Source organism: Giraffa tippelskirchi, chromosome 13 (genome assembly GCF_054371585.1).
Source record: "Giraffa tippelskirchi isolate mGirTip1 chromosome 13, T2T-mGirTip1v1.2.pri, whole genome shotgun sequence".
In the NCBI taxonomy this organism is placed as follows: Eukaryota; Metazoa; Chordata; class Mammalia; order Artiodactyla; family Giraffidae; genus Giraffa; species Giraffa tippelskirchi.
The window spans coordinates 72,155,387-72,183,356 of record NC_137287.1 but is presented as its reverse complement, the minus strand read 5'-3'; the positions used below and the strand labels follow the sequence as shown (position 1 = coordinate 72,183,356).

The window sequence follows — 27,970 nt, the reverse complement described above, 5'->3', positions numbered from 1 at the left end:
CTTATGATTGCCAGGGGGAAGGATGGGGAGAAGGGATAGTTAAAAGAGTTTGGGATGGACATGTACACATTGCTATAATTAAAATGGAGAACCAACAAGGACCTACTGTATAGCACTTGGAACTCTGCTCAATGTTGTATGGCAGCTTGGATAGGAGGGGAGTTTGGGAGAGAAAGGATACATGTATATGTATGGCTGAGTCCCTTCACTGTCCACCTCAAACTATCACAACATTGTTAATAAGCTATACCCCAATACAAAATAAAAAGTTAAAAAAAATAAATGCAGATTCTTGCACCCCCAACCCAGATCTATGAAGTAGAAACTCTGTTATGAGGTGGGGGTAGGGGTGGGGTTGCTGGAGAAGGTGAGACCCAGGGGATCAGTTTTGAGAAGTCTTCCAGGTGATCCCAATGCTGGCTTAAGTCTGAGAACCACTGCCTGAGAGCTAGATCCTGAGCCCTCTTTCCCCCATGCTATCTTTTCTGGACAATCTCATCAAGTGCCATAGGTTTAAATGCCCTCTGTGTACAGTTCAGTCACTCAGTCGTGTCTGACTCTTTGCGACCCCATGGACTACAGCATGCCAGGCTTCCCTGTCCATCATCAACTGCCGGAGCTTGCTCAAACTCGTGTCCATCGAGTAGGTGATGCCATCCAACCATCTCATCCTCTGTCATCCCTTTCTCCTCCTGCCTTCAATCTTTCCCAGCATCAGGGTCTTTTCCAATGAGTCAGCTCTTTGCGTCAGGTGGCCAAAGTATTGGAGCTTCAGCTTCAGCATCAGTCCTTCCAATGAATATTCAGGATTGATTTCCTTTAGGATTTCCTTCCTCTGTGTTTAAGCATTGCCAATCTTTTTCCTTTTCCACCCATATATCTTTTTGAGTTCTAATCTTGCATATCAAATTCCCATCTCAGCAAACAGCCTAACCAACTTCCTGTTTGAATCAGAACAGTAGAAATCTGCTGCATGGAGCCCACTTTATTTATGATGTGAAATATAGCGAATTCTTAGCCATTACAATTTAGGGTAGGTCTGATCTATACTTGATGGCAGAAAAAAAGTCATCACATCACAAGTCATCACTTAATGACAGTTTTCAGCCCCATCTCAACTCCAGGAAACTGAGTTGCTTTCTCCCTGGGGACACAGGGCCTCTGTTCTCTTAAATCCTGGGCTGCTTCCTCCCACACTGGCTCATGGTTCCAATACATTCTTCTTGCTTGCTTGAGAGATTGATGATTGACGTCACCTGCACAAAAGCCTTCTCTATTAGAAGTTTCAACTGAAAGAGAAATACTTGCTGAAAAATTTTTCCGTTCAGTTTCACAAATATTTCTCTAATGCCCTTTCATAATGTGGTGATGAGCCCACAAGTAAGTAACAAATATTGAGTTCCCACTGATAGACACTGTGTTAGGAAATAAGGGAAGTAATGCCTCCTAATTTAATACTTGACCATTGGACAGTGAGTTGAGTGAGGGTCAATAATCTCAACTCTGAACTCAGACTGCTTAAGTTTGATATTTGGCTGTGGCTTACTTGTCCTCTGTAGGATCTTAGGTGGGTTATAAACCATCTCTCTGCCTATTCCCTTCCCTCCAAATGGGGTTAATAATAGCACTGGCCCCCCAGGGTTGTTGAAAAGATTAAATGAGTTATTGTATGTAAAGTGCATAAGCAGTATCTGGCATTAAGTGCCAAGTCTTAACTATTGTTAATACCTATTTCAGAGCAAATAAACAGAAAGGGTTTGGTGAGAGAGTTAACCTATGTCCTTGAGTGTACTTCTGATGTACACCAATTTTATAATATGGTACTCACTGTGATATAGCTGCTCCCAGGGTGCCAAATGACATTAATTAGCTTGTGATGTTTTGATTGATTCTTGTCTGTGTTTCACAGAGACTTGCCCTGGGTTTTTGCTGCCCTGAGTTGAGGCAATCTAAATCAGGATTCCCAACCAGGAAAAAATAATAAGCAACAATTTCATGTAATGAGAACATAACAAGATTATAAAACATAGCTATTTTAAAATGGCATTGCTATTTAAAAATAATAATGACATAAAACACAGCTATTAGATGATTTCTTCATATACCCCAGGGACTGTGGACTTAAGTGCTTGCTGTCAGGCCAGGAGAGGAGATATAATTCTTTCTTTTTGATTGAAGTGGCTCAGAATTGGCCTTTAATTGACTTGGGAGTAAGAAGAAAAAAGGATTGGGTATAAAAATATAATCGGGTTTACTTAAAGCCAGTCAAGGACTTTAACCTGCCTCCAAAGGGGTCTTGCTTTATCCTCGAAATCTAGTGAAAGTGTAGAAAGAAAACATGCCACCTTTGTTCTCCAGAAACATAGGAATGGAATGTAAAACAGTGTCTATTTGGTACAGGTTAGGAACTAATATAACAATACAACATACTACCCTCTTCCTAGATGCCTTCCAAGTGTGACTCAATGCATAACTTTTAAAAATTAAATTTATTAATTTTTGTCTGTGCTGGGTCTTCATTGCGGTGAATGGGGCTTTTCATTGCCACATGTGGCCTTTTTCTAGTTTTGCCGAGTAGGAGCTACTCTCTAGTTGCGGTGTACAGGCTTCTCATTTCAGTGTCTTCTCTTGCTGCAGGGCGCGGGCTCTAGAGGGTGCGGGGTTCAGTAGTTGTGGTGCACATGCTTAGTTGCTCTGCAGCAACTAAGTGATCCAACCAGTTAGCAGCTCTGCGGCAACCAGTGATCGAATCCATGTCCCCTACATTGGCAGGCAGATTCTTAACCAGTGGACCACCAGGGAAGTCCCTCAATCCACAATTAAAAGTGTATATCAAAGTAACTGCATGGCCCTGCTCACTGAGATTGCCCATATATGTCCTGTGTATTAGCATGTAATGGTCAAGCTTGGAAGAAAAGAGCTCAGAGTCACAAAAGGATGACTCTGGGTTCAAATGTGAGGAACACCATCCCTTCAGCTTGTTATTTCACCTTTTAAAACCCCAGGTTCCTCATCTGTAGAAGAGAGAGAAAAATAATTTCCATCTCATAGGACTCTTGTGATAATCAAATTAACGAATGTTTTGGAAAGTTCTTAGCATGGTGCCCAGCATAGAATGTATATACTCAAAATAATGTTAGCTATCAATTGTGGTCAGTTGTATGGTTTTGAAAATATTTAATATATATTGAATCTATGGTCTTAATAAGGCTAGAGGGAGAAATGATTATTAGGCCAGTTTTTCAAAAATATTTATTTGGCTGTACCGGGTCTTAGTTGTGACACATGGGATCTTTGATTTTTGTTGTGGCATGTGGAGTCTAGTTCCCTGACCAGTGATGGAAACCAGGCTTCCTGCACTGAGAGTGAGGACTCTTAGCCACTGGAACACTAGGGAAGTCCCTATCAGGTCAGTTTTAAAGGTGAAGAAATGGATACCAAAAAATTAAGAGACTTGTTTAAGGTCACACTGCACCTTCAGAGCAGGATTCTAGGGCTGTTTCATGTTACAGGTTCCTACAGAAGGATTATGCAGCCCTGACTCAGATTCACCCCACACTGGTGTCTGTCCTCAGCTGGGCAGATACACAAAAGAAAGAGTGGGGACCATCTTTCTCCACCATCTGTGCTACTCTGGCTAAGATCCAAGTTGAGGCATCTTCTCCTAACTGCTCCATGAATTGCCCCGAGCTTGTTAGGAAACCTATGATTTCAGATCCCAGAGTTAAGAACCATGTACTTTCTATTAGTGAAGAGTGTATAATTTTTGCTCTGCAACTTTGGGCATAAAAAAAAAAAGTCATATTAGTTTACTCTTCTAAGCCCAATTAAATCATGTCCTTTCTCACCAAGGTGGCAGGAATTTACTCATTTTCTCCTGTCCCCCAACTCACATCCGACCTCATGACATAAAAAGGATCTCTTGTCATTGGTCCAGCAGAGATGCCACTGAAATGCTCAAGGACCTGAGAACGTGAAGTCCATTTTATATTGTTGTTCAGTCGCTCAGTCATTTCCGACTCTCTGCAACCCCATGGACTGTAGCCCACAAGGCTCCTCTGTCCATGGGATTCTCCAGGCAAGAATACTGGAGTGGGTTGCCATGCCCTCCTCCAGGGGATCTTCCCAACCCAGGGATCGAACCTAGGTCTCCCGCATTGTAGGCGGATTCTTTACCATCTGAGCCACCAGGAAAACCCAAGAATACTGGAGTTCGTAGCCTATCCCTTCTGCAGGGGATCTTCCTGATCCAGGAATCGAACCGGGGTCTCCTGCATTCAGGCGGATTCTTTACCAGCTGAGCTACCAGAGAAGCCTCCATTTTATATTACTTTTATTTATTTGGTTGTGTCGGGTCTTAGTTCTGGCATGCGTGATCTTCCTTGCGGTGTGTGTGCTCTCTAGTTGAGGCACATGGGCTCCAGTAGTTGCAGCACGTCGGCTTAGTTTCCCAGTGGTATGTGGTTGTGGTTCCCCAACCAGGGATTGAACCTGCATCCCCTGCATTGGAAGGCAGATTCTTAACCACTTTACTGCCAGGAAAGTCCCACTGAGGTCCATTTGTAAAGCCAAAGATTCCATGCCTAAGATCCTTTGCTGTGCCTGAGACACACCTCCTAGAATTTGGTACCTTCACCTAGTGTCCACATGCTACCCTAGCAGATGAGCAGCGCCCTCTTGAGGCACTCTGTAGACATGCAGTATGGGTCTTTCCATTTGCTGGTGGCACCCCTTTCTTCATCCTGGGGTGCTACTGCCTTTCTCCATCCTTTTCTCCATCCCCCATTTGCAAGCTTCAGAGCACCTCTCCTCTATTGGAGACTTCAACTCCTTTCAACACAAAGCTTCCTAGCTCTGTATGAGAATCCCACGTTATCAGGTCTCAAAATCCTGCTCGCCCTCTGGAAGAACCAAAGGAAAGTATTTCTCCTTCCTTCTGAATCTTCCCCAGTACTGAAAGCAAAGCACAAAGGCATATGTCCAGAAACTGGCCTTCCATGTTTCTTTTTTCAGTTTAATGCTTCAAAACGCATCACATTCAAGCTGAAAATAGAAACATACTCTGTTCTTTCATCACAACCACAGGTTAGGGCTGGCTGATGGACGAACGCTTTGCCAAGGTCCTTTGATTCTTTATGTCTTTGCAAGAAACTGCCTGAATTGTCAGTGTTGGAATTGGCTTCTCTTCGGAAAACAAACCATTACAGAATTTGGACTGGCAAAGCTTGTCATCCATTAACTCCAAGGATCACTGCTGATGAAAGAGGATAAATTCCCTTCATATTTTCATTAGCCTCCAGGTAATTTAACTTTAATTTTTTTATTTCATTAATCTAGTTTAACCATGGCCAATTTCTCTCAGTACTTAAATTCTTCAAGTGTAGTTTTTCCTTTTCTAAATTTTTATCCATTCTCAGTTTGGGGTCCAAACACAAAACACTTAGGAGGTAAAGAGAGCCTGCATCAGGTACTAGCCCAGGCCTTGGGGTCAGAGTGAGAATAAAACACACAGAGGTTCTCACATGTACACACTAATATTGCCTGGTCCTGTTCTAAGTTTTTCACATATACTGATTCATTTAATCCTTCCAACAACTCAATGAGGTTGGTAGTATTATGAGTCCCATTTCCTAGTTTAGAAAACTGAGGCACAGAGAGGTTAAGACACTTTCCCAAGGTTGCACAGCTAGCAGGTGGCAGAGGCAAGAGCCAAGTCCAGAAGTCTGACATCAATCTGTGCCTTTAACATGCAGCTGTGAGATGCATAGAACAGTCTTATGGACTCTGAGGGAGAAGGTGAGGGTGGGACGTTCTGAGAGAATAGTATTGAAACATATATATTATCATATGTGAAACAGAACGTCATTCCAGTTTCGATGCATGAGACAAATGCTCAGGGCTGGGGCAATGGGTGACCCAGAGGGATGGGATGGGGAGGGAGGTGGGAGGGGGGTTCAGGATGGGGAACACATGTAAACCCATGGCTGATTTATATCAGTGTATGGCAAAAACCACTACAATATTGTAAAGTAATTAACCCCCAACTAAAATAAATAAATTAATTAAAAAAGACAAAAAAATAAAAAAAATAAAAGTAAGCTTTAAAGAGTAAAACAAACAAACAAACAAACATGCAGCTGTGAGTACCAACCATAGTTAAGAAGGAAATAAACAGGCTGATGATACAAAGAGCAGATGGGGAGGTCACTTCCCAAGTGCTGATCAGGGAAGGCTATCTAGGAGGCAGCACTTGGGCTAAAACCTGAAAGATGGCAAGGAGCCAGCAATACAAAGAGTGAGGGGGCAGAGGTGAGCATTCTGGGCAGGAGAAACAAGACATGCAAAAGCCAAGAAAAGGAAAGAGCCATTCACAGGCAGAAAAGTGGCCTGGGTGGCAAAACATAGTGAGGGACTTGGAGAATAACATGGGATGACGATGGGGTGGATGCTTCAGGAGCAGTGAGAAGCCCGGATGGTTGTAAGCAGAGATATGACATGATCTGAGTCGCTTCTACAGTCACTGGCTGCTGGGGGAACAACAGGATGAGCGAGAATCAGGAACACAGGGGACCTGGAATAGGGTTATGGAATTCAAGGGGAGAAAGTGATGGTAGAGGTCTGGTGGCAACAGACAAGGATGGATGGATAAGGAAGGCGTGGTGCTCAGGACTTCTCAGGCATCTGAAGAAGTGAAGACTTCATTCCTAAGAGCCAGGGAAACCTGGATGGTTTTAAGCAAAGAAGTCCTGTGATCAGATGTGGGCTTCAGTAGAATGACTCTGGGTGGTGTGGAGAATGTGTTTGAGAGACAAGACTGGGATCCAGTCAGGAGGCTGCTAGAGACACAATGGTGAAAGGTGATACTCACTGACCGAGGCCAGGGGCATGGGTTACTCATGCCACAAAGATTAACCACCCGGCACCAGGCACTGGAACAAATCAGACAAAGGGCTGGTCTCAAGGAACTTTCCAGACCTCTTTATGAGGACAGGCTTGGTGATATCTTGACAGTGAAGAATGAACGAAAGGAAGGAGAGGAAAGGTCCTTCTCTCCCTGAGGGGAGAGGAAGGATGCTGTTTTATAAGATAGGGAACCTGGAAAGAGGCTTTGCCTGTGGGTGAACTTGAGTTCAGGACAAACTGCGAGTTCTGATGGCCACAGTGGAAAGGCAGGAGGTAGATGTAGATGGAATCCCAAGACTCTTCTAAGTATGCAAACTAACAGTTAGAAGAGAAATGTTACGTTTGAACATCTCCTTAATCTCCACCTGCTAGGTGTTGCAGTCTAAACAAATCAGCACCAGAAATAACCTGCTTCTAAAGAATAATATTCCCCCTAAGGGCTTCAGAACACAAGGAGATGGGTTTCAGTGGCAACATGAAAGAACTGGGCTTGCTTAAGAACCCTCAAGGACTTCAAAAGTACAGAAACATCCCTTTCAGCTTCCCATTACTCAGATTCAGGCAATCAAGTCCTCCACCCAGGAGCATGGTGATCACCACAGCTTGAAATAAGATGGGTAGTCCTTATCATAGGTGTTAACCTTTCCCTCTAGCACTATCTGTACATGCAGTTTACCTTCTGTTGATTGACAGACCTCAAGCTGTCAAATATGTTTCCCAGAGATCTTTAGAGAATACACAAGCTGTGTCTGGTAAGATCAGCTGGAAGACAGGATGTGTGAGATTTCTTTTCATTATGACATAAAGTTCGTTAAGTTTTCACTCCTGCCAGTGCCCTGGAAATAATGGTGCCAGTACACTAGAGTCTCCATCAAACCAGGGTGAATGGGGAACCAGCCCCTCCCTTGAAAGATGGATGGGTGGATGGATGGATCCTGGGAATTCAAGAGAAGAGTGAGTTTTAAAGAAAGATTTTACCTCTGAGACAAGCTGGCTTTTCCACCTTCAATAAGCGGGTGCTCCTGTCTGCTTCTTCCTTTATTCCATCAACCGTGTTTTGACAATTCCTGAAAAAAAAAGAAAAAAGAAAACGTGTCTAAGGCAAATTGAGCTCCTGAAGCAATAAACATTTAGACATACAATGTGAATTGAGTTATTGTTCTCGGTCGGGATAGTCTCCCAGTCTGTTTCTCTTTTTTGAAGAGAGACCGTGTCAGGCCGTCTTCCTCCCTCGGGCTCTGAAGGGGAGTCTCCCCTCCGCAGTAATTGTTGCGAATCCTGACAATAGCCCACGACTAGGTTATCTCACAGGAACTTCCATTTCCAAAGAGTTGAGGGGAGATTAATGCAAGAAAACTGGACTAGATCGAGGGAGAAGAGCCGACCCTTCAGCCGAGTTTAGCCAAGGTAGCCTTTTCCTGGGTCTCCCGGGGGGGGGGGGCGCCTCTCGCGGTGGGTTTCGGTGGGATTTGCTGGGGACAGAGTCGGGGTCCTCGGGTCCGGAATCCCGGCTCTCCTCCGCACAGTCTCTGCTGTTCGGCGGCTGATTCAGGACCTAACTTTGTCCCGATCGCTTGTGCAGCAGAGAGGGAACCGGGGGCTCGGACAGCTCGGGGGTACCGGGGACCTCCGGGCTGGGCTGGGCCCGGGCCCGGCCGGGCGCGTTCATTGTTGTCTCGGTGCGGGCGGCGCTCCGGGGCCCTGCGGCGGGCGCGGGAGGAGGCTGCGCGCTCCGCCGCGCGGGGACTCGCCGGAGCCCGCCTATCGCCTGGCCTCCCGCCGCCTCGAGCGCGCTCGCCGTGCCCGGGTGCGCCGCGCGGGGCCGCCCAGGATGCGGCTGGCTGGGCGCGGCGGCCCGGGGCTCGGCGCGGGGGCGAGGGGCGGGCCGGCGGTGGTGCGCCCTGGCGCGCGGCCAGGCTCGGCGTGAGCGGCGCGAGCGGGAGATGGGCTGACTGGGGACCCGCGAGGGCGGCGGGGCGGCGGCGGCGGCGGCGGGGGCGCGCCAGGGCCGGCGGGGCGGCTGCGGGCTCCGCACGGCGGAGGCGGAGGCGCAGGGCGCGGATGCCGCCGGGTAGGCCCTGGGCCTGCGCACCCGGAGCGCATGGGATTCCCGTTTCGGTGGATCCGGCGCTGCAAACCTGAAGTTCCTCGGCTCCCCGGGAAGCGCCACGAATAAAAGGTAATGTGTCTTTGTTTCCCGTCCGCGATTGTGGGCAGGCGGTAGGTTCTGCAGCACTTCTGGGTCCATGTCTGGCCGGTGAGAGGGGCATGACACTTGTGCTTTAGTGAGTAGAGAGAGCACTGAATGCTGAAGGTGTGACATTGTTCCAGTGCACACCCCACGTGCGGACAGACTCCGCTCCCTCCCCCCACAGACACTTTCTTGGGCACCTTGACCTCACTCAGGCTGGATTAACCCGGGGAGAAAGGAAAGGACATTGCTGCAGGCCGACCTGGGCGGGATATTTTTAAAAAACACATTTGTCTGGAAGTGACAGGGTAGTCCTTCTTTGGGGGCAGGCGGCAGGCTGCAGATCGGGTCTGCTAAAATGGACTGCTCGTCACATTCCAAATGGCTGCAGCAAGTTCGATGCAGGGAGACAGCGGGAGGAGGGGGGAGGGAAGCCCCTTCAGGACGGGGTCATTTAAAAATGACCAAACGCCGTGCTTCTGTAATGCAAGCAGCTGCCCCAACGTGGGTGCATAGTGCATTTAGGAAAGGTGAACCGGCCCTGTACTTTGAAAGCTGTGTGCAAGCTGCCCGTGTGTCATCAGGAACTCGGTGCTAACCTCATTAGCAGAGTAACTGCTCAGTAGATTCAAGAGAATTTCCAAGGGATGGCTGTTCTAATAATAGGTTTGGCGGTGGCTTCCTAATAGACACACTCCTTCTGAATGATGCGGCCATGCCCGTCCCCCGGAAGCTCTGCTTGCTGCGAAAAGGCGATCCAATGCCAGTAAAGGACTCCCTGACCCCACTGTGAGAGGAGGAGATTCTTTCTCCCCTATGAATGGAACATCCCGATAGAGATTGCTACCGCTGTTGTGGCTTCTCTCAGTTTGAATCCTCACAGCATCTCATAAAAGGGATTCTCAGAACACCTAAGCCAAGCACAAGTTTCTAAATGTGAGCTGTTCAGGGCGGATGGCTTATATTAGCTGTTGGCATTGACTCAGCTGTATTTAGAACCCTGGTCTGGCTGACTTGATCTGTATTTACCTGAGTGAGTTTTGAACAGCTATTCACATCCCCCTGACACCTCAGAATCTGCAAGTCTGTGGTTTTTTTCTGAAAGCATGGCTGTGATGTCCTGGAGAGCACCAGTCCAAGAAAGAGCCAGGGGCAGACTTCTGGCTTCATTCAGGGAAGCCACCGCTGACCCTGGGGGCACTGTCTCAGGAGTTGGATGCAGAAATCTGTTCCTTATACTAGATAGAACTTAGGTCCACATGCCATCTTTTGAATGTGCCACAAAGTGGGGAGTTGGGGAAGACAAACATTTCATTGTTTCTGGTTTTTAAATTGCTTCAAATTCATTCATAGCATTTGGCCCCTTTTGGAGTCTGACTTGCACAAGGTGGGAAGACCAAAAACAAACAGTTCAAGTCAGTAGACATCTGATTTTGATTCTTCAAGTGTTCATCTCTTGCAACCAGAGGGTGGGAGGATGAGCCTCTTCTGTTGGCTGAGGGATCCTTTCTGCTGTGAATGAAATCTGGGTTTATTTAAGACACACCAGGAATGGGGGGTCTTGCTGCAAATAGATTTGAATCTCTTTGGTCCAGAAAGGTTGTATGTGTGTGTGTTAGTCACCCAATTGTGTCCGACTCTGCAACCAAATGGACTGTAGCCTACCAGGCTCCTCTGTCCATGTAGTTAAATGGCTGCAATTACTTGATGGGAAGCAATATTTGGACTTGCTTTGAAATCAACACTATTGTCCTGTTAGTGAATACAATGTTGCCCCCAAATAACTTGGAAAAAAGTGATGCTGGATGTGTTGTAGAAGTAACCGTTTAGAAAAACAATTCCTTTTAGAAAAGGGAACAATGTTGGTTGAAATGAGGATCGGAAAATCCTTCCACCCACTTAAAATTTTTTTATTGAAATACAAGTGATTTGCAATCTTATTAGTTTCAGGTATACAGAAAAGTAATTCAAATATGTGTATACATATATATATTCTTTTTTAGGTTCTTTTCCATAATATGTTATTACAAGATATTGAATATAGTTCCCGGTGCTATACAGTAGGTAACCTAATAGGTTATCAATTTGAAATGTAGTAGTATGTATATGTTAACCCCAAACTCCTAATTTATTCCTTCCCTGCCTTTCCCCTTTGGTAACCATGTTTGTTTTCTGTTTGCCAGTCTGTTTCTCTTTTGTAAATGAGTTCATTTGTACCATTTTCTTTTTTTAGATTCTGCATATAAGTGATATCATATATTGTGTTTTTCTTATTTCACTTAGTATGATAATCTCTGGGTCCGTCCATGTTGCTACAGATAGCATTATTTCATTCTTTTTACTAGCTGAGTAATGTTCCACTGTATATATATATGTACCACATCTTCTTTGTCTGTTCACCTGTCAGTGGACACCTAGGCGGCCTCCATGGCTGGCTGTTGTAAACAGTGCTGCTGTGAACATTGAGTGCATGTCTCCATTTGAACCGCGTTTTTCTCCAGATATCTGCCCAGGAGTGGGATTGCAGGATCATATAGTAGCTCTGTTTTTAGTTTTTTAAGGAACCTCTATACTGTTTTCTACAGTGGCTGCACCAATTTACGTTCCCAACAACAGTGTAGGAAGAGGGTTCCCTTTTCTCCACACCCTCTCCGGCATTTGCTGTCTGTAGACTCTTTAACAATGGCAATTCTGACCAGTATGAGGTAATGCCTCATTGTAGTTTTGATCTGCATTTCTGTAATAATTGGCAGTGTAGAACATCTTTTCATGTGCCTGTTGGCCATCTGTATGTCTTCTTTGGAGAAATGTCTGTTTAGATCTTCTGCACATTTTTTTATTTCTCCACCTACTTTTATTCTGACCAAGTGTGATCTGCCACTGCTGTTGCTAGTATTCTTTCTGGCACTTGAACTAATTTTATTAATAAGACGTGTTATTTATGGCATAGGGGCGCTTTGTTATTTGTAGACATCGTTGCCAAGTCCCCTGACAGCCTGGCAGGTGGCAAGTGCCATTAGCATTATCTTGTGGGGGGGGAACCGAAATCTCTTGAGGTTCAGTGAGTTGCTGATTTCATAATCCGTGAGAACTGCCTCCCAGATGTGGATGTGCTCAGTTTTATTGTAATGTCCAGGCTATGGTCTGAGGTCAAAAGATAAACCAAGAGTGAGTCTGAGGGACTTCCCTGGCGGTCCAGTGGTTAAGACTTCAAGCTTCCACTGCAGGGAACATGGGTTCAACCCCTGGTCGGGGAACTAAGATCCCACATGTCACACAGTATAGCAAAAAAAAAAAAAAACCCACAAAAGAATGCGTCCTGGTATGGGTCCTGGAACTTGGGGAAAGGCTCTGTGGACTAGTGGGGATGCCAGAGTTATAAAGGAAAGGGCTCCTGAGTCAGGCTCGATGGGTTGATGAGTGAGTGTGATCTATCTGTAATGGGAGAGGCAGTGATGAGATTAAAGGTCCAGGAAATGGTGTATTGAGGGGGACCTGTCAGGGTACCTTGGTCATTTAGTAAATGTGGGGTTGAACATGACTACCTCCAAAGGAGATCATTACCAACTTTGCTGCATAAATACACTATTTGTGCTCATGTTATTAGCACATGTTATTAGCTAGCATGTGTGTCTTAAGTAAAAGACTTCCAGTTCTGTTCATATGTCATATATTCACCAGTTATAAGAGTTGCGTGTAGCCTGACACACCAAATGACTGAAAATATGATCAAGCACATTCAGAGCTCAAGTTTTGTTCTAAGAAATTTTCTCATGTGTCAATACTTCTTTAAAAAGAAAAAAAAAAGAAACAGTGTAACTTCTGGAGAATTTCCATTTAAACTAGGGGAAATGAGAAAGACATGCTAACAGTTAAATAGGTTATGAAGTTAGTTTAAACCACATTCTACACAGTATCAGTATATGTAAGTCTAGATTCACCAATGGCTTTGATTTATGTTTTTGTTTATTTCTTAAGACTCATCTCATATCTTTTAAAAATATTTTTGATTTATTTTTAAGATTATTATTATTTTAAAGATAATTTTATTTATTTATATATTTTTGGCTGTGCTGGGTCTTCGTTTCTTTGTGCAGCTTTCTCTAGTTGTCACAAGCAGGGGCTACTCATTGCAGTGGCTTCTCTTGTTTCAGAGCACAGGCTCTAGAGCACAGACTCAATAGTCGTGGCACATGGGTTTAGTTATCCCGCAGCATGTGGATTCGCCCCAGACCAGGGAGTGAACCTATGTCATATGCATCCACAGGTGGATTCTTAACCACTGGACCACCAGGGAAGTCCTATTTACTTATTTTCGAGTATCAGCTGATATGTCAGTAAGCTTTGTGGCAGGAATTCTCTATTTGGATGTATTCATTGTAAAAAATTCCAGCATCTCTGTTAGAAAGGATCCCTGAGACCTCATAGGGAGAGAAGCCATGGGCAAAGATCTTTTATCTAAATTTTAAAAACAGCATTCTTCTTGAGCTAAAGATGCAAAGCAAGGACTGCCTTGTAGGATGAGCATGTACTCGCGTAACCTCCCCAGGACACTGGTTAACCTTTCTGTCCATCTTGCCCATTTCTGATACCTTGCCGTCTATTGGTCTCTAAATAGGTAATTAAAGTAACAAAAGTAGACACTGGATGTCTCCTAAAAGGTAGGAGTTGATGTGAGAAAAGGAAGAGAAAGGATTATTCCATCAATTACATAAGATACATAGGTGCTTGAACGTTTCCTACAATAAGCAAAAATCAAAGACGTAAAGAATCTGGGGACAGTGGCCACTAAAAGTTGAACCTGTTGGAGAAGGGTGAGATTTGAGTATTTTACCTTGTTCTGTTCATTGTAGCCATAGTCAGACTGAAGTGTATTGGGCAGTATTTTCCATTTTTGGTTTTGGTTTTCCCAGGACATTTAGCCTCCAGAGCTGGCACAACAGCTCTTGGAGCTCTGGGCTCCAGCATCACCATCACACACAAAGCCTGTCGGTATTGCTACTCTCTTTTGCAAGTTTTCTGAATCAGCATAAATCCAGCTTATCAGAAATTCTCTCCACAGCACTTTCCTTTTGGTTCCCTAAATCCATCAACTGCCACCCTTTCCCCTGCCCTGTGGGATCAGCATCTCTTTCTCTTATAAGGAATAATTTAGACACACCCTTTTATTCTTATAAGGAATAATTTAGACACTTTTGAGGCTACCAGCTCCACCACTAGCACCATTATCCAAAAAGTATCCAGCATTATGCCTCTCTTACTTTCTCAGATTACCAGAGCTACTGCTACTGTTTAGTGAGTTGCATTAATGCTTATTTTGGGTGCTGTTTGCTGTTGAGTGAATGTGTGTGGAAAGGAGGTGTTTGGTTCTTAATTGTATCAGTGGAAATTAGGTATTTTCCTCCAAAAGAGAAATACTTTTATCTTTAAAAATGGAAATTACTGCTAAGAATAAAGTCTGTGATTGTTGGAAGGGATCTAAGGGGTCTGGTTCAGTTCAGTGACCTTATGACTACCAAACGGTCAAGAGAAAATGAGCTGGTAGGTTCTGTTTGAACTGAATGGGTAGCCTCTCTGTAGATGTTCAAGCTTCACTAATTCCAGGTCATAGATGGAGCGGATAGGATCCAACTTGTTAGGAAGGCTAATCTCCATCATATGTGGTGGTGTCTGGTTTTTTGTTTTAAAATTGAAGCTCTGGCCATTCCTTGAAGCAGTGCAAGAAGACATGAGTTGTGTGTGATCAAGAACAGTTATATGTGCACAGCCTTCTCACATTCTCACTACATTCATGCATGCTGTCTTGCTATTTTATTAGCGATTATTTGCCAATCTATAATTATTGCATACTTTCTGTTCACTGAAGTCTCCCTAAATTTACTGTCTGCTCATAAAGGGCACTCAGTAGATCCTATTTGGATAAGAAACTCACAGGGTGACTCTTCATACCAGTCCCAACACTAATGTGTTTCAGCATCCTCAGAAACCTGGAAAACCCAGTGATCTAAAGAGAATTGGAACCTCTTAGGTTGTCCTGTATCTAACTTTTTTTTTAAGAAAAGTCTGTTCTGTGGTGTGGCCGCTTGTTCCCATTTAGCAATACCTTGCCGTTTTGGTACTCATGCAGAATACCAAACTTTTTTGACAGTAATTTTCACTTCGAATTAACCAAAAGCTGTCATCTCAGTCTTGGACTCCAACTCCATCATTTCCATCAGAATTAGCCCATTCTTCTGGTGATGCAGGCTTCTTTGCAAGGCTTTTTGCCTTTCTTTGTCCTTGCGATATGAGGAATGCATGAAAAAAACAGTGTGTAATGGGTCTTAGATTGATAATGCATGACAGCAAATGGAAATAATAATCGGAGAGTTGCCAGGCTGTGCCATTCATAACCATAAAATGCACAATTATGCCCTCCCCACATGCCTGTGAAGAAGTATGTAAATGTGACAAACCCAGACTGGGAAATCCTAATAGTGTGGAGCCATCTGGAGCTAGGCAGCACACCTACAAACAGTGGGTAGTGCGGTGCAGGCTTACCAATTTCTCAGCTCCCTTCAGCCACCACCCTAGATATCCTGGATACTTATTTCTCTGTTGCTCAGAGAGAGAGCAGAGAAGAGGGGAGGGTAATGAGGACAAGAACCAGATTGGAGCCGAACACAATGCGGGGCAGTGTTCTGCCTTCTCAATCCCCTTTTATTGGGATGGTTGAGTGTTTTGTAACAGAGTAGCTACAGAGTGTCCAGTAGTACAGATGTAGCCTGCAGGTCTTGGCAGGAGAGCAGAGATCTCGGATTGAGCAAAGCAGCAGAGTGCTGCAGTCACACTAAATGTTGAGCTCAAACTGTGAACCACGCACATATGAGATTTGGGGATTCACCATTGAGTCGGACATCTCAGATGGAGCTTGAGGAAAGAAAGGGGGCATATAGGTCATTTTTACAAATTAGGAGATGCTCACAGAGGTTCAGGGACTTTGCTTGCCAAGGTCTCAGTTGCAGGGCCAAGACTAGAGTTCCTACTACCTGACAGTGTGTTTCGGCAAAGGAACAGTGGGGCTGTAGAGTCATCTCACCGTGGCTTGGATTTCTAGCTCTGCCCCTTCCTGGCTGTGAGGACTTGGGTGAATTACTAAATCTCTCTGAGCCCCAGTTTTCTTAATTATCAGAAAAGTTATATTCAGTGGAGCTAATGAGATAATATCTGTGAAGCACCCAGCACAAAATAATAAGGAACTTGTCTAAAATCAGAAATTGTATCCTTGCATTCTCCCCTCCCTTCTTGGCTTGCTTGTGTCACTGGAAGACCCAACAATACTAACTGCAGGAGGTTTAGAACACATGAGATGGGGACTACCATGGTGGTCGAGGGGTTAAGAGTCCGCCTTGCAATTCAGAAGATGCAGGTTCAATCCCTGGTTGGGGAACTAAGATCCCACATGTCATAGAACAATGTAGCCCACAGGCTGCAATGAAGGATCTGACAATGATGTGCCGAAACTAAGACCCAACACAGCCAAATAAATAAACATTTTTTAAAAAAGAATACATGGAATGTAAGAAGGCCACTGGTCGAGGAAGTAGGCCATGTATACCATTCCATTGTACTATGGAAGTAAACGGGGACTCCTCACCCACTGTCCTGGAATGAATTTTATGAAGAGAAACTAGTGTAAGGAAAAAAACCCTGTTAACTCTGATATTCCATAAAAGTCACCCATCCTTCCAGAAAGGATTCTGCAGGTAAAGACATCACTGGAATGACCCTTACCTCATTGGGACAGAGCAGGCTGACAGAGAAGGGGGGCAGTATCCTGCAGCATTGCAGCAAGTCTCCAGCGAACCCAGGAGCGCTCATCCTGAGGGTGGGTTGGGGGAGGGGAGGAGAAAGAACAAACATGATTTCGCCTTTGCACTAATGGATTCTGTCACCCTACCTTTCTGAAATTCTTCAGTTTTCAGGATTGATCAGAAAGCTCTTAAGGCTTTTATCTTGAAAAAAATTCTCCAATAGAAATAAGGGTATGTCAGTCAATGGTTATACCATTCTTTTTTTTAATTGAAGTATAATCGATTTAAAATATTATGTTAGTTTCAAGTGTACAGCAAAGTGATTCAGTTATATATGTGCTTTTTGAGATGATTTTCCAATATAGGTTATTACAAGATATTGAATATTACTCTCTTTTTTTATAGAGTAAATTCTTGTTGCTTATCTGTTTAATGTATAGTAGTTTGCATTTGTAAATTACATATACCTCATTTGTCCCTCCCCCTCCTTTTCCCCTTTGGTAACCATAAGTTTGTTTTCTATGGTAAATAGATTTATTTGTATTATTTTTTAGATTGTACATATAAGTGATAGCATATAATATTTGTCTTTCTCTGTCTCACTTATTTTGTTTAGTGTGATAATCTCTAGGTCTATCCATGTTTCATTCTTTTTTATAGCTGAGTATTACTCCATTGTATGTACATACCACATTTTCTTTATTCATTCATCTCTCGATGGACATTGAAGTTGCTTCCATGTTTTGGCTATTGTAAACAGTGCTGCTATGAACATAGGAGTGTATATATCTCTTTGAATTAGAGTTTTCTCCAGATATATGCCCAGGAGTGGGATTGCTGAATCATATAGCAACTCTATTTTTACTTTTTTGAGGAACCTCCATACTGTTTTCCACAGTGGCTGCACCAATTTACATTCCCACCAACAGTGTAGAAGGATTCCCTCTTCTCTACACCCTCTTTAGCACTTGTCACTTGTAGACTTTTTGTTGATGTTCATTCTAACCGGTGTAAGGTGGTACCTCATTATGGTTTTGATTTGCGTTTCTCTAATAATTAGCAATGTGGAGCATCTTTTCATGAGCCTGTTCATGTCATCTGTTTCTTAACAGCAAAGAAAACAATCCAATCACTATATACAAGTTTTCCATTCATGGTCATCAACTAGAAAGATTTTCAACTCCAGTTTTCTTGTTTATATTTCACCCAAGTACTTTATGCAGCAAGTGAATGGCAGAAATAAGCCTAGAACTTGAGTGTACCAGATGTTCATGTGAGTTTTTTAATTGAACCCACCATCTGACCACTCTGAAAATACTGTGAGAGTTTCCTCATAGTAGAAGTCAACAGGCCAGTTTGCAGAATATTCATCAGAAATTACTTAAGCACCTAATAACCTTTGAGATGGTAAATGAAATAAACCAGAATGAGAGGTTGTCTGTCTTCTGGAGACACATTAAACACGCACACACACAGGAAGCAGAATAAAAGCGTTAAACAAGGAAAGTATTTATAGGCCATAATAGCCACATCCAGAGCAAGGGTGTATTTTGGTGGATCTTCAGGGACAGCTTATGGGCTCCGTTTGCCTAGACAGGGTGGAGTGTATCTGTCATTTTATGGAGAAATTATCAACTGGCATTTGTTCGTGGTTCTGTCTTTCTTTCTTGTGGAAAATGTGGTTTCTCTAGCCCACCGCAGTTGAGTTTCTCTGCCCTCCTGTTCCTAAGGTTCTAACTTTATCCATGGAGATTTTGTGCCCTTGAGATACAGAAGTCTATAATGTCCAACTTGGAAACATACTCAAATATATCATGATCATATTATCCAATATTCCAAAGAATAATATCCCAAACCACAGTCCTTTGGGTTTTTTAATGGCAAAGTTCTTTTTTTGTCTTGCCAGTAGGTCTGATCATATGCCTAAAGAACGAACAAAACCCAACTGAAAAAATCCAGAAGCTGTTAAGTTTCGTACTGTGGCTTTGGGTTTTCTGTTGGAAATAGAGAAAAGTTAATTTGTGAACATCCTTGTTTCTTGTTTGGGGAAAGGTGGGAGCGGGGAAGCTCAAGTTACCATCACTTCCCTGTGGCCCAGAAGGTGAGGCCGATAATAGCTCGGCATCTGCCCACCCCTCCCCACCAGACCCTGCCTGGTAAGACTGTCTTTCAGACTGGCTTTGAAACTCCAGAGTCTCTGTCTGGCTAGTTACCAATGTTCAGTACATACACTTCCCCAGAGGAACCTCTCTCCTCTAGTAGTCCAGAGTTAGCCAATGCTTTGCTACACTTCCTTTTGTTCTTACTAGTTCCACCTGGTTTTTTGATTACCCCGTTCCTCTTCCTCCTAAAGCTTAAAACTTATTGTCCTGTGATAAATGACTCACCATGCCTGCCTGGCTCTTCCTTTTTGCTACATTACTAACATCAAGCTCTCCTGGCCTTTTACCATCAATTTCTCCAATGCCTCATTCGTATGTTTTCTTCCCAAGTTCTTTTGGGTTGAGGTACCTACTGCCACTGCCATGGTTCAAGGCCTCCTCTTTCCTTCCTGAGTTGTTGTAAAATCTTCACAACTTGTCACTTACCATATTCTTACCACACAAACACACACGCATGCAAACATCTCCTCTCTACCTCTCCTTGCCCTCCTCCCTTCATTCTCTGTAGACCACAGCCCTTAACGTGGAATAAAAGGACCTACCACAACCTCAGTTCAGTTCAGTTCAGATGCTCAGTCGTGTCCGACTCTTTGTGACCCCATGAGCTGCAGCAAGCCAGGCCTCCCTGTCTAACACCAACTCCCAGAGCTCAGCCAAACTCATGTCCATTGAGTCAGTGATGCCATTCAGCCATCTCATCCTCTGTTGTGCCTTTCTCCTGCCCTCAATCTTTCCCAGCATCAGGATCTTTTCAAATGACTCAGCTCTTCGCATCAAGTGGCCAAAGTATTGGAGTTTCAGCTTCAGCATCAGTCCTTCCAATGAACACCCAGGACTGATCTCCTTTAGGATGGACTGGTTGGATCTCCTTGCAGTCCAAGGGACTCTCAAGAGTCTTCTCCAACACCACAGTTCAAAAGCATCAATTCTTCTGCGCTCAGCTTTCTTTATAGTCTAAGTCTCACATCCATATATGACCACTGGAAAAACCATAGCCTTTACTAGATGGATCTTTGTTGGCAAAGTAATGTCTCTGCTTTTTAATATGCTGTCTAGGTTGGTCATAACTTTCCTTCCAAGGAGTAAACGTCTTTTAATTTCATGGCTGGAGTCACCATGTGCAGTGATTTTGGAGCCCAAAATCACTCTCTCTGTCTCTCACTGTTTCCACTGTTTCCCCATCTATTTGCCATGAGGTGATGGGACCAGATGCCATGATCTCAGTTTTCTGAATGTTGAGCTTTAAGCCAACTTTTTCACTCTCCTCTTTCACTTTCATCAAGAGGCTCTTTAGTTTCTCTTCACTTTCTTCCATAAGGATGGTGTCATCTGCATATCTAAGGTTATTGATATTTCTCCCGGCAATCTTGATTCCAGCTTGTGCTTCCTCCAGCCCAGCGTTTCTCATGATGTACTCTGCATATAAGTTAAATAAGCAGGGTGACAATTATACAGCCTTGACATACTCCTTTTCCTATTTAGAACCAGCCTGTTGTTCCATGTCCAGTTCTAACTGTTGCTTCCTGACCTGCATACAGGTTTCTCAAGAGGCAGGTCAGGTGGTCTGGTATTCCAATCTCTTTCAGAATTTTCCACAGTTTATTGTGATCCACACAGTCAAAGGCTTTGGCATAGTCAATGAAGTGGAAATAGATGTTTTTCTGGAACTCTCTTGCTTTTTCGATGATCCAGCGGATGTTAGCAATTTGATCTCTGGTTCCTCTGCCTTTTCTAAAACCAGCTTGAACATCTGGAAGTTCACGGTTCACGTATTGCTGAAGCCTGGCTTAGAGAATTTTAAGCATTACTTTACTAGCGTGTGAGATGAGTGCAGTTGTGCGGTAGTTTGAGCTTCTTATTTTGTTTTTAATGTTTATTTATGTATGTATTTGTTTTTGGCTGCACTAGGTCTTTGTTGCTACGAGAGGGCTTTCTCTAGTTGTGGCGAGCAGGGGCTACTCTCTAGTTGCAGTGCGTGGGTTTCTCTTTGTGGTGGCTTCTCTTGTTGCAGAGCACAGGCTCCAGGGCGTGCAGGCTTCAGTAGTTGTGGTACACAGGCTTACCTGCCCCGAGGCATGTGGAATATTCCTGGACCAGGGATCAAACCCATGCCCCCTGCTTGGGAAGCAGACTCCCAACCACTGGATCCAGGGAAATCCAGCTTCTTATTTCTTAAACTTCTTCTTGCCCCTCATCCTTCATACACTTAGTCTGTTCAGGCAACCGTAACAAGATACTTGGTGGCTTATAAATAACCCATGTTTATTTCTCACTGTTCTGGAGACTGGGGAGTCCAGGTACCAGCAGATTTGGTGTCTTCTGAGGACCACTTCCTGGTTCATGGATGGCACCTTCTCGCTGTGTCCCCCACACTGTTGTACGGGGCAAGAGATCTCTCTGGACCCCCTTTTCCTACGGACACTAATCCTATTCATGCTGGCTCCACTCTCATGACCTCATCACTTCCAAACACCCCACCTCCTGATACCATCACATGAGGGGTAAGGATTTAGCGTATAGATTTTGGAGGGACACAGACATTCAGTCTGTTGTGCACATACACCCACACACCCTTGCCTTTACCAAGCACATTTGACCTCTGCTGGATGTCGGTCTCTTGCTGACTCACCCTTCACATTAAGAGGCCCCTCCAGTCCCTTCTCTGCCTGGACTCTCCTACTTGTTCCTCAGGTCCAGCCTGCAGTGTTACCTCCTCCTGTTCCTCCAAATGGAGCACGTGTTCCTCCAAATGGAGCACGTCTTCCTCCCTGTTCTCCTGCACCAACCTCACCAGGTCTCTGTCCAGTTTGATCTCAAATTCAAATGACCCATTTGTGTACATATTTCCCATTGTAGCTTCTAAGGGAAGGATTGTATCTTTTTATTTTTAATTGCAATATAGTTTATTTACAATATTGTATTAGTTTCTGTGTACAGCAAAGCAATTCAGATACATATATATACACATGTCTGTGTGTGCTCAGTCACTTCAGTCGTGTCTCTTTGTGACTCTATGGACTGTAGCCCGCCAGGCTCCTCTGTCCATGGGATTCTCCAGGCAAGAATACTGCAGTGGGTTGCCATGCCCTCCTCCAGGGGTCATTCCCAACCCAGGGAAGAACCCACATCTCCTGCATCCTCTGCATTGGCAGGCAGATTGTTTATACACATGTACATACAAATACACATATTTTTTCATATTCTTTTCATTGTCGATCAAGATATTTAATTATATATATTGAACTGTAGTTCCCAACAAGTAGGACCTTGTTATTTATCTTGTTTATATGTGGTAGTTTGTATCTGTTCATCCCAAACTCCTAACTTATCCCTCCCCTCTCCTTCCCCCTTTGGTAACCATAAGTTTGCTTTCTATGTCTGTGAGTCTGTATCTGTTTTGTAAGTAAGTTCATTCGTATCATTTTTTTAGATTCCACATCCAGTACTCTTGCCTGGAAAATCCCATGGATGGAGGAGCCTGGTAGGCTGCAGTCCATGGGGTCGCTAAGAGTCGGACACGACTGAGCGACTTCACTTTCACTTTTCACTTTCATGCATTGGAGAAGGGAATGGCAACCCACTCCAGTGTTCCTGCCTGGAGAATCCCGGGGACAGCGGAGCCTGGTGGGCTGCTGTCTATGGGGTCGCACAGAGTCGGACACGACTGAGGTGACTTAGCAGTATGAGTTATATATCCTATGGTATATATCTTTCTCTGTCTGGCTTACTTAGTATGATAAGTAAGTCTATCCTTGTTGCTGCAAATGGCATTATTTCATTGTTTTTATGGCTGAGTAGTAGTCCACTGTGTATATATACTACATCTTCTTTATCCATTCATCTGTTGATGGACATTATAGGTTGCTTGCTTCCACATCTTACCTATTGTAAATAATGCTGCAATGAACATTGGGGTGTGTATGTCTTTCCGAATTGTAGTTCTTTACGGATTCTATGCCCAGGAGTGGGATCGCAGGATTTTATGGTAGTTCTGTTTTTAGTTCTTTGATGAACCTTTATGCTATTCTCCCCAGTGGCTGCACTTTATTTGTCTTTGATCCTAAAGCACTTTATATTGTGTCCAGCATTTGGTAGGTCCTCAGGTATATAAATGAGTGATTATTTGGCACATATTGTGGTTTCTCATTTCTTTCCTTGTTTGCATATAGCTGGAACTAATTTTTTTTAGTGCTTAAGCCTAGTGTCCTTCACCTGTCTGTCAGCCCTCCTCTGTCTGCACATGTCTGTGTCACAGAGTAAAGAGGAAGAGAACAAGAATGGTGCAGCACAGCTGTGTCCTTCATATGAAGGTGAGCTTGGCACCCCAGCTGGCAGAGAGGCAGAAAGTGCCTGCGCATCTAGTTCCTTCACTTATTCTTTTAGTCAGTCAGTCAGTCAATTATTCTGACTGATATACTTACTTATGTGCCTCTTCTGTCCTGGGAATACGTCAGCAAACAAAAAGGACCAAGCTTACTGCCCTCAGGAGCTTGCACTCTACAAGGAAGAGACAGGCAGGAAGCATAATGAATAAGTAAATTATGATATCCTGTGCTGGAAGGTGCTAATTGCTGTAAGGAAAATGAAGCAGAGGCTGGGAAGCATGGCAAGGTTGGTGGCTTAAATTCAGAATGTGATGTTATAAAAAGGTGACGTGAGCAAAGCTTTGAAGGATGTGAAGCCATGAGCCATGTGGGTGTCTTGGGGGAACATTCCAGACAGAGGAAAGAGCTCATCACAGGCCCCGGGTGGAAGAGAGTGGCTTGTTGGGAACAGCAAGGAGATGAGGGTGGAACAGCAGACGAAGTGAGGTGGGTAAAGAGGTAGGAAGTTGTCTGTACTGGGGGCAGTGGGACTAACTGCTGGAGAGTGTGGATCTAGGAGGCACCCTGATCCCACGTGGGCTGCACAGGGATGGTTTGGGTGCTGTGTGGAGACCAGACTGCAAGATAGGCAGAGGGGACCGTCGGGGTGCCAGTTGGGTGGCCACTGCAGGAATGGGGCAGGTGATAAAGTGACGATGATGAACGGGCTTAAGTGTCTGGATATTTGGAGATTTTTCTGGTGAGCTGCATGTGGGATGTGAGAGGACAGAACGTGCTGGTGGAGAGCTGGAGTGGCCATTAGCCGAGAGGGAAAAGCTTTGGGGGAAGGTGGTTTGAGGAAGAAGAGTGTGTATGCTCAGTCATAGAATTGTGTCCGACTCTTTGCAATCCCATGGACTGTAGCCCACCAAACTCCTGGTCCATAGGATTTCTCGGGCAAGAATACTAGAATGGATTGCCGTTTTGTAGAAGATAGGTCAGTAGTTCACTTTTTTGAGATATTTAGCAGCTATCCAAAAGGAGATGCTGAGTGGGCAATTTTGCATTCATCGTGTACAAGCCTAGGAAAGGAGGAAGTCCCGGCAGAGACACAAAGTGGGACTCAGCCAAGTAGAGCTGATATTTAAAGACTTTGTGGCTCAGTCCTGGATGTGACAACATCTGAGGAAAAGACACCGTAAATCCAGTTCACACTTTGAATTTTTTAAAATGTAATACATAAAAAATTAAATAATTTCTCCTCAAAGTGCAAAGAACCCTGCTGGGATGTATAGTTGCACATATTGGACTCTTCAGTCACTTATTCACTCAGCAAACGTCCCTTAGGTGACAAGTGTGTGGTGTGTGTACACCAGGTGGGACTATAATACAATTCAGAGGAATAGCAGTGATAACAACAACAAAAATAAATTGGACTTTTCAGATCATCCTGATGGTCTGTCCCTTTTTTGATGCACAAAAGGAATAACTCTAACTCTTATATTTTATTTATTTATTTGGCTTGTTGGGTCCTAGTTGCGTTATGTGGGATCTTTAGTTGCAGAGCAGAGGTTAACTTGCTCCCCCCAGCATGTGGGATCTTAGTTCCCCAACCAGGGATCGAACCCAAGTCCCCTGCATTGCAAGTTGGATTCTTAACCACTGGATCATCAGGGAGGTTCCTAACTCTTGTATTTTAAATGGATTTATTGATGCATCATTGACATACAATAAGCTTCACATATTTAAAGTGTACCGTTTAATGAGTTTAGACATACGTCCACACCTACAGGCAGGTTGGTTGGTCTAAGGGGATGGTTCTCGCTTTGGACATATGTCCACACCTATGAAATCATCACCACACTCAAGAACTGTAACTCCATATTTTTACCAATCATGCTTACTGAGAGTTTGGTGTGTTTCAAGCTCCATGCTGGACACTGTGAAGGATGTAAGATGAAATCACTATTCCCTGCCTGTGTGTTTGGTCAGATTTAAAATTCTGCCTTTCTCTAAAGAGTTATCGCATCGTACACTCATTTCCAGGTCTTTCCTCCGATGTTTGCTGAAAGTACACTCAAATTTGGTTACCAAAGTCTTTGGAATGACATGTGTAAACGGTTTGACACCTGCGTTCCTGGTTAAATCGGGAAAGAGGAAAGGTCAGGAACCCTGCCATCTTTTCATCGGTTCTGATATAAGTATAAACTTCTCTCTAGTTGCTTCTTGCATGGAAACTGCCCAAACAGTAAGCTCTATTTCCCCCTTTTTCCCTGTGTGTAGGCAGCATAGTAATTACCGCCTGCTGAAAGCTTGGAGAAATCGTTCCGTGTCCAATTAGAATTTTTGATTTGACTGATAGATCCGGCATCCTGTCTTTATTTCTGTGACTACTCTCAATGATACGCACCCTGGGGACTTTCCTGGTGTTCCAGTGGTTAATAATCTGCCTTGCAGTGCAGGAGACACGGGTTTAATCCCTCATCAGGGAACTATTAATAAGATCCCACAAGCCACACGGCAACTAAGTCTGCACGCTACGGCAACTAAGTCTGCACGCTGCAACTACTAAGGCCACGGTGCCGGAACTAGAGAGTCCGTGCGCCACGACAAAAGATCCCACCTGATGCAACCAAGACCCAACAAAGCCAAATAAACAAATAAGTATTAAAAAAAAATAATATGCCACTGAGAGGCAGTGCATCCTGGGGTGAAAAGAGGGGGGAGCCCTCTTTTGGTTTTGCAATCTTCCCTCTCCCTCCCCCCACTTCCCTTTCTTTCCTAACCTGATGCCGCACCCCTGTTTGTAAATGATACTGGCGACCAGGGCTCCTGTTCTATCTGTAGCACTGCCGCAGCAGAACCAGGAGGCTGGGGAGCAGGTCTCCAGAAGGCGTCGGGTGGCGCACGGGGCAGCCGGCCAGCGTTGCAACCTCCGACAAGATGAATGGAGGGTGAGGCCTGCCAGCGCAGCTCGTGCAAGAGGGAGCAGTCCCTGCCAGCGACACTCCAGCCGAATCCTTTCCAGAGAACTCGGTTATGTAAACATCCAGGCGTCAGCCTCCAGGCCAGATGGACGTCTAAGGTAGCAGTGAAAACGGCCCTCAGTGCAAGCCTCCAGGTCCTCAAGTTCTCTCTGCAGCTTTGTGTTGGCCGCATTGGGCCAGGAAGGGGCGAGAGCTCACTGCTTCCTGCCGGAGCTGGGACCACCCTGCAGGACTGTGTGCCCCGGGTCTGCTGTGTGTGATGCCATTGGAAATTTGGTCTGATTTCAGCCTTAGTCTCAGAAGGATCAGTTCTTGGGCTGGAGCACTGCCTTCCAAGCCTGGAGGACTTGGCGTCTGTGCGCTGGGCCCCGGGACTCAGCCATGGGTCCTGTGTAGGTTGTATGAGAGCCCGTGGCCTGGGGGGTCGTGCATGGGCGGTAGATGACAGGGTCTACCCTGTCACTGGAGCCTTTGCTGTTTAAGCCCACATGCAGCTTTCCCATCAGCCCCGGGAAGACATGGTCTCCAGATCTTTACCTCCTCTGATTACCCTTCCTTGGCCTTGCTCCAGGTTCTTTCATTTGGTACCTAAAATATGGTATTCAGAATTCAACACAGATTTCCAGACATGGTTAACTGTAGTAGGATATAGGAGGCATCCTGATTTAATTATTCAGGATGCTGTACTTCTAGTATGTGAACTAAGAACAGGACCTGAAAGCATAAACAATATGACTTCACTTTGTAGCTGTTGAAGTTACCATCTAAACAAGCCTCTTGTCATCTGTAAATGTGGTTGGCACACTTTCTGTGTCTGGTTATAAGTCGTGAGGGTGTAGTATGGATATTGAGAGCATCCATATGATAGCTCTCTTTTTATGATAGCATCTCTTTTTATGACATGAAAATATCTGTGATTTTATTGATCTGACAGTCACAGGTACTACTATAATTTGTCACCTACATTCTTTTTAAAAATATTTATGTATGTAATTATTTGGCAGCGCCGGGTCTTAGTTGCAGCATGCAGGATCTTTGATCTTCCTTGTGATGTGTGGGATCTAGTTCCCCGACCAGGGATCGAACCTGGGCCTCCTACATTGGGAGCACCCAAGTCTTAGCTACTGGACCTTCAGGGAAATCCCTATAATAGTATCTCTTTACAGTTTTCCAACTGCTTGGATCTTTTCTAAGGCACTTAGCCTCAACACTTGCAATTAGAACCCTCTTTCCAGACTCCCCTCATTTTTACACCAGTTAGGATTGGATTGATGTGAAAATATTGTCCAGTAGACACATCAGTGATTTAGCCATCCTCAGACTCTTGGCTAGAAGCTGCTCCTCCTTCCTGTTGTAAAGAGGATTCTCCAGCTGTACTTCTTGCTCTGTACCCACATGCCACCCTCTGCCTCAGCTCTGCTGCCCAGCTGATGTTTCAAGAACACACCACATTCTCTTCCATCCAGGTCTTCTTACGTCAAGTCATCTCTGCCTGATATCCTCTCTTCTGACAGCACTTCCTCACCTGGGCATTCACCAACCTCCCAGGTGTGAGTGAGGGACCCCCACCCTCTGCCCCATTGCATCTTATACCCAACCCGTTGTCACACATTGCACTGTAATCTCCTGT

General features: G+C 44.5%; 2 protein-coding genes across 15 annotated transcripts in view; one reads left to right on the top strand and one right to left on the bottom strand.

The window, feature by feature from the left end:
• Positions 1–27,970, top strand: part of FRMD4A (FERM domain containing 4A) — an 845,860-nt gene that overhangs the window by 581,901 nt on the left and 235,989 nt on the right. For 4 of the 14 annotated variants that reach the window (XR_014072374.1, XM_081553515.1, XM_081553517.1 and 1 more), the window contains exon 1: positions 8,234–8,310. The exons of 8 other annotated variants lie outside the window; for them this stretch is intronic. The gene's annotated coding sequence lies outside the window, so the exon portion shown is untranslated. Of the gene's footprint in view, positions 1–8,233; positions 8,311–8,708; positions 9,083–27,970 lie in introns of those variants that run through there. 2 more of the 14 variants (XM_081553516.1, XM_081553518.1) reach the window with 1 other exon arrangement.
• Positions 971–9,173, bottom strand: LOC145532233 (uncharacterized). The gene is made up of 3 exons (XM_081556826.1): positions 7,882–9,173; positions 1,829–1,949; positions 971–1,289 (listed from the first exon to the last, which is right to left on the bottom strand). Exon 1 carries the CDS (start codon positions 9,171–9,173, stop codon positions 8,292–8,294), a length of 882 nt encoding a protein of 293 aa, XP_081412952.1. The 3' UTR covers positions 971–1,289; positions 1,829–1,949; positions 7,882–8,291.

Coding starts and splice junctions, on each gene's coding strand:
- LOC145532233 (XM_081556826.1), bottom strand. CDS start 9,173: ATGCCCCTCTCACCGGCCAGACATGGACCCAGAAGTGCTGCAGAACCT.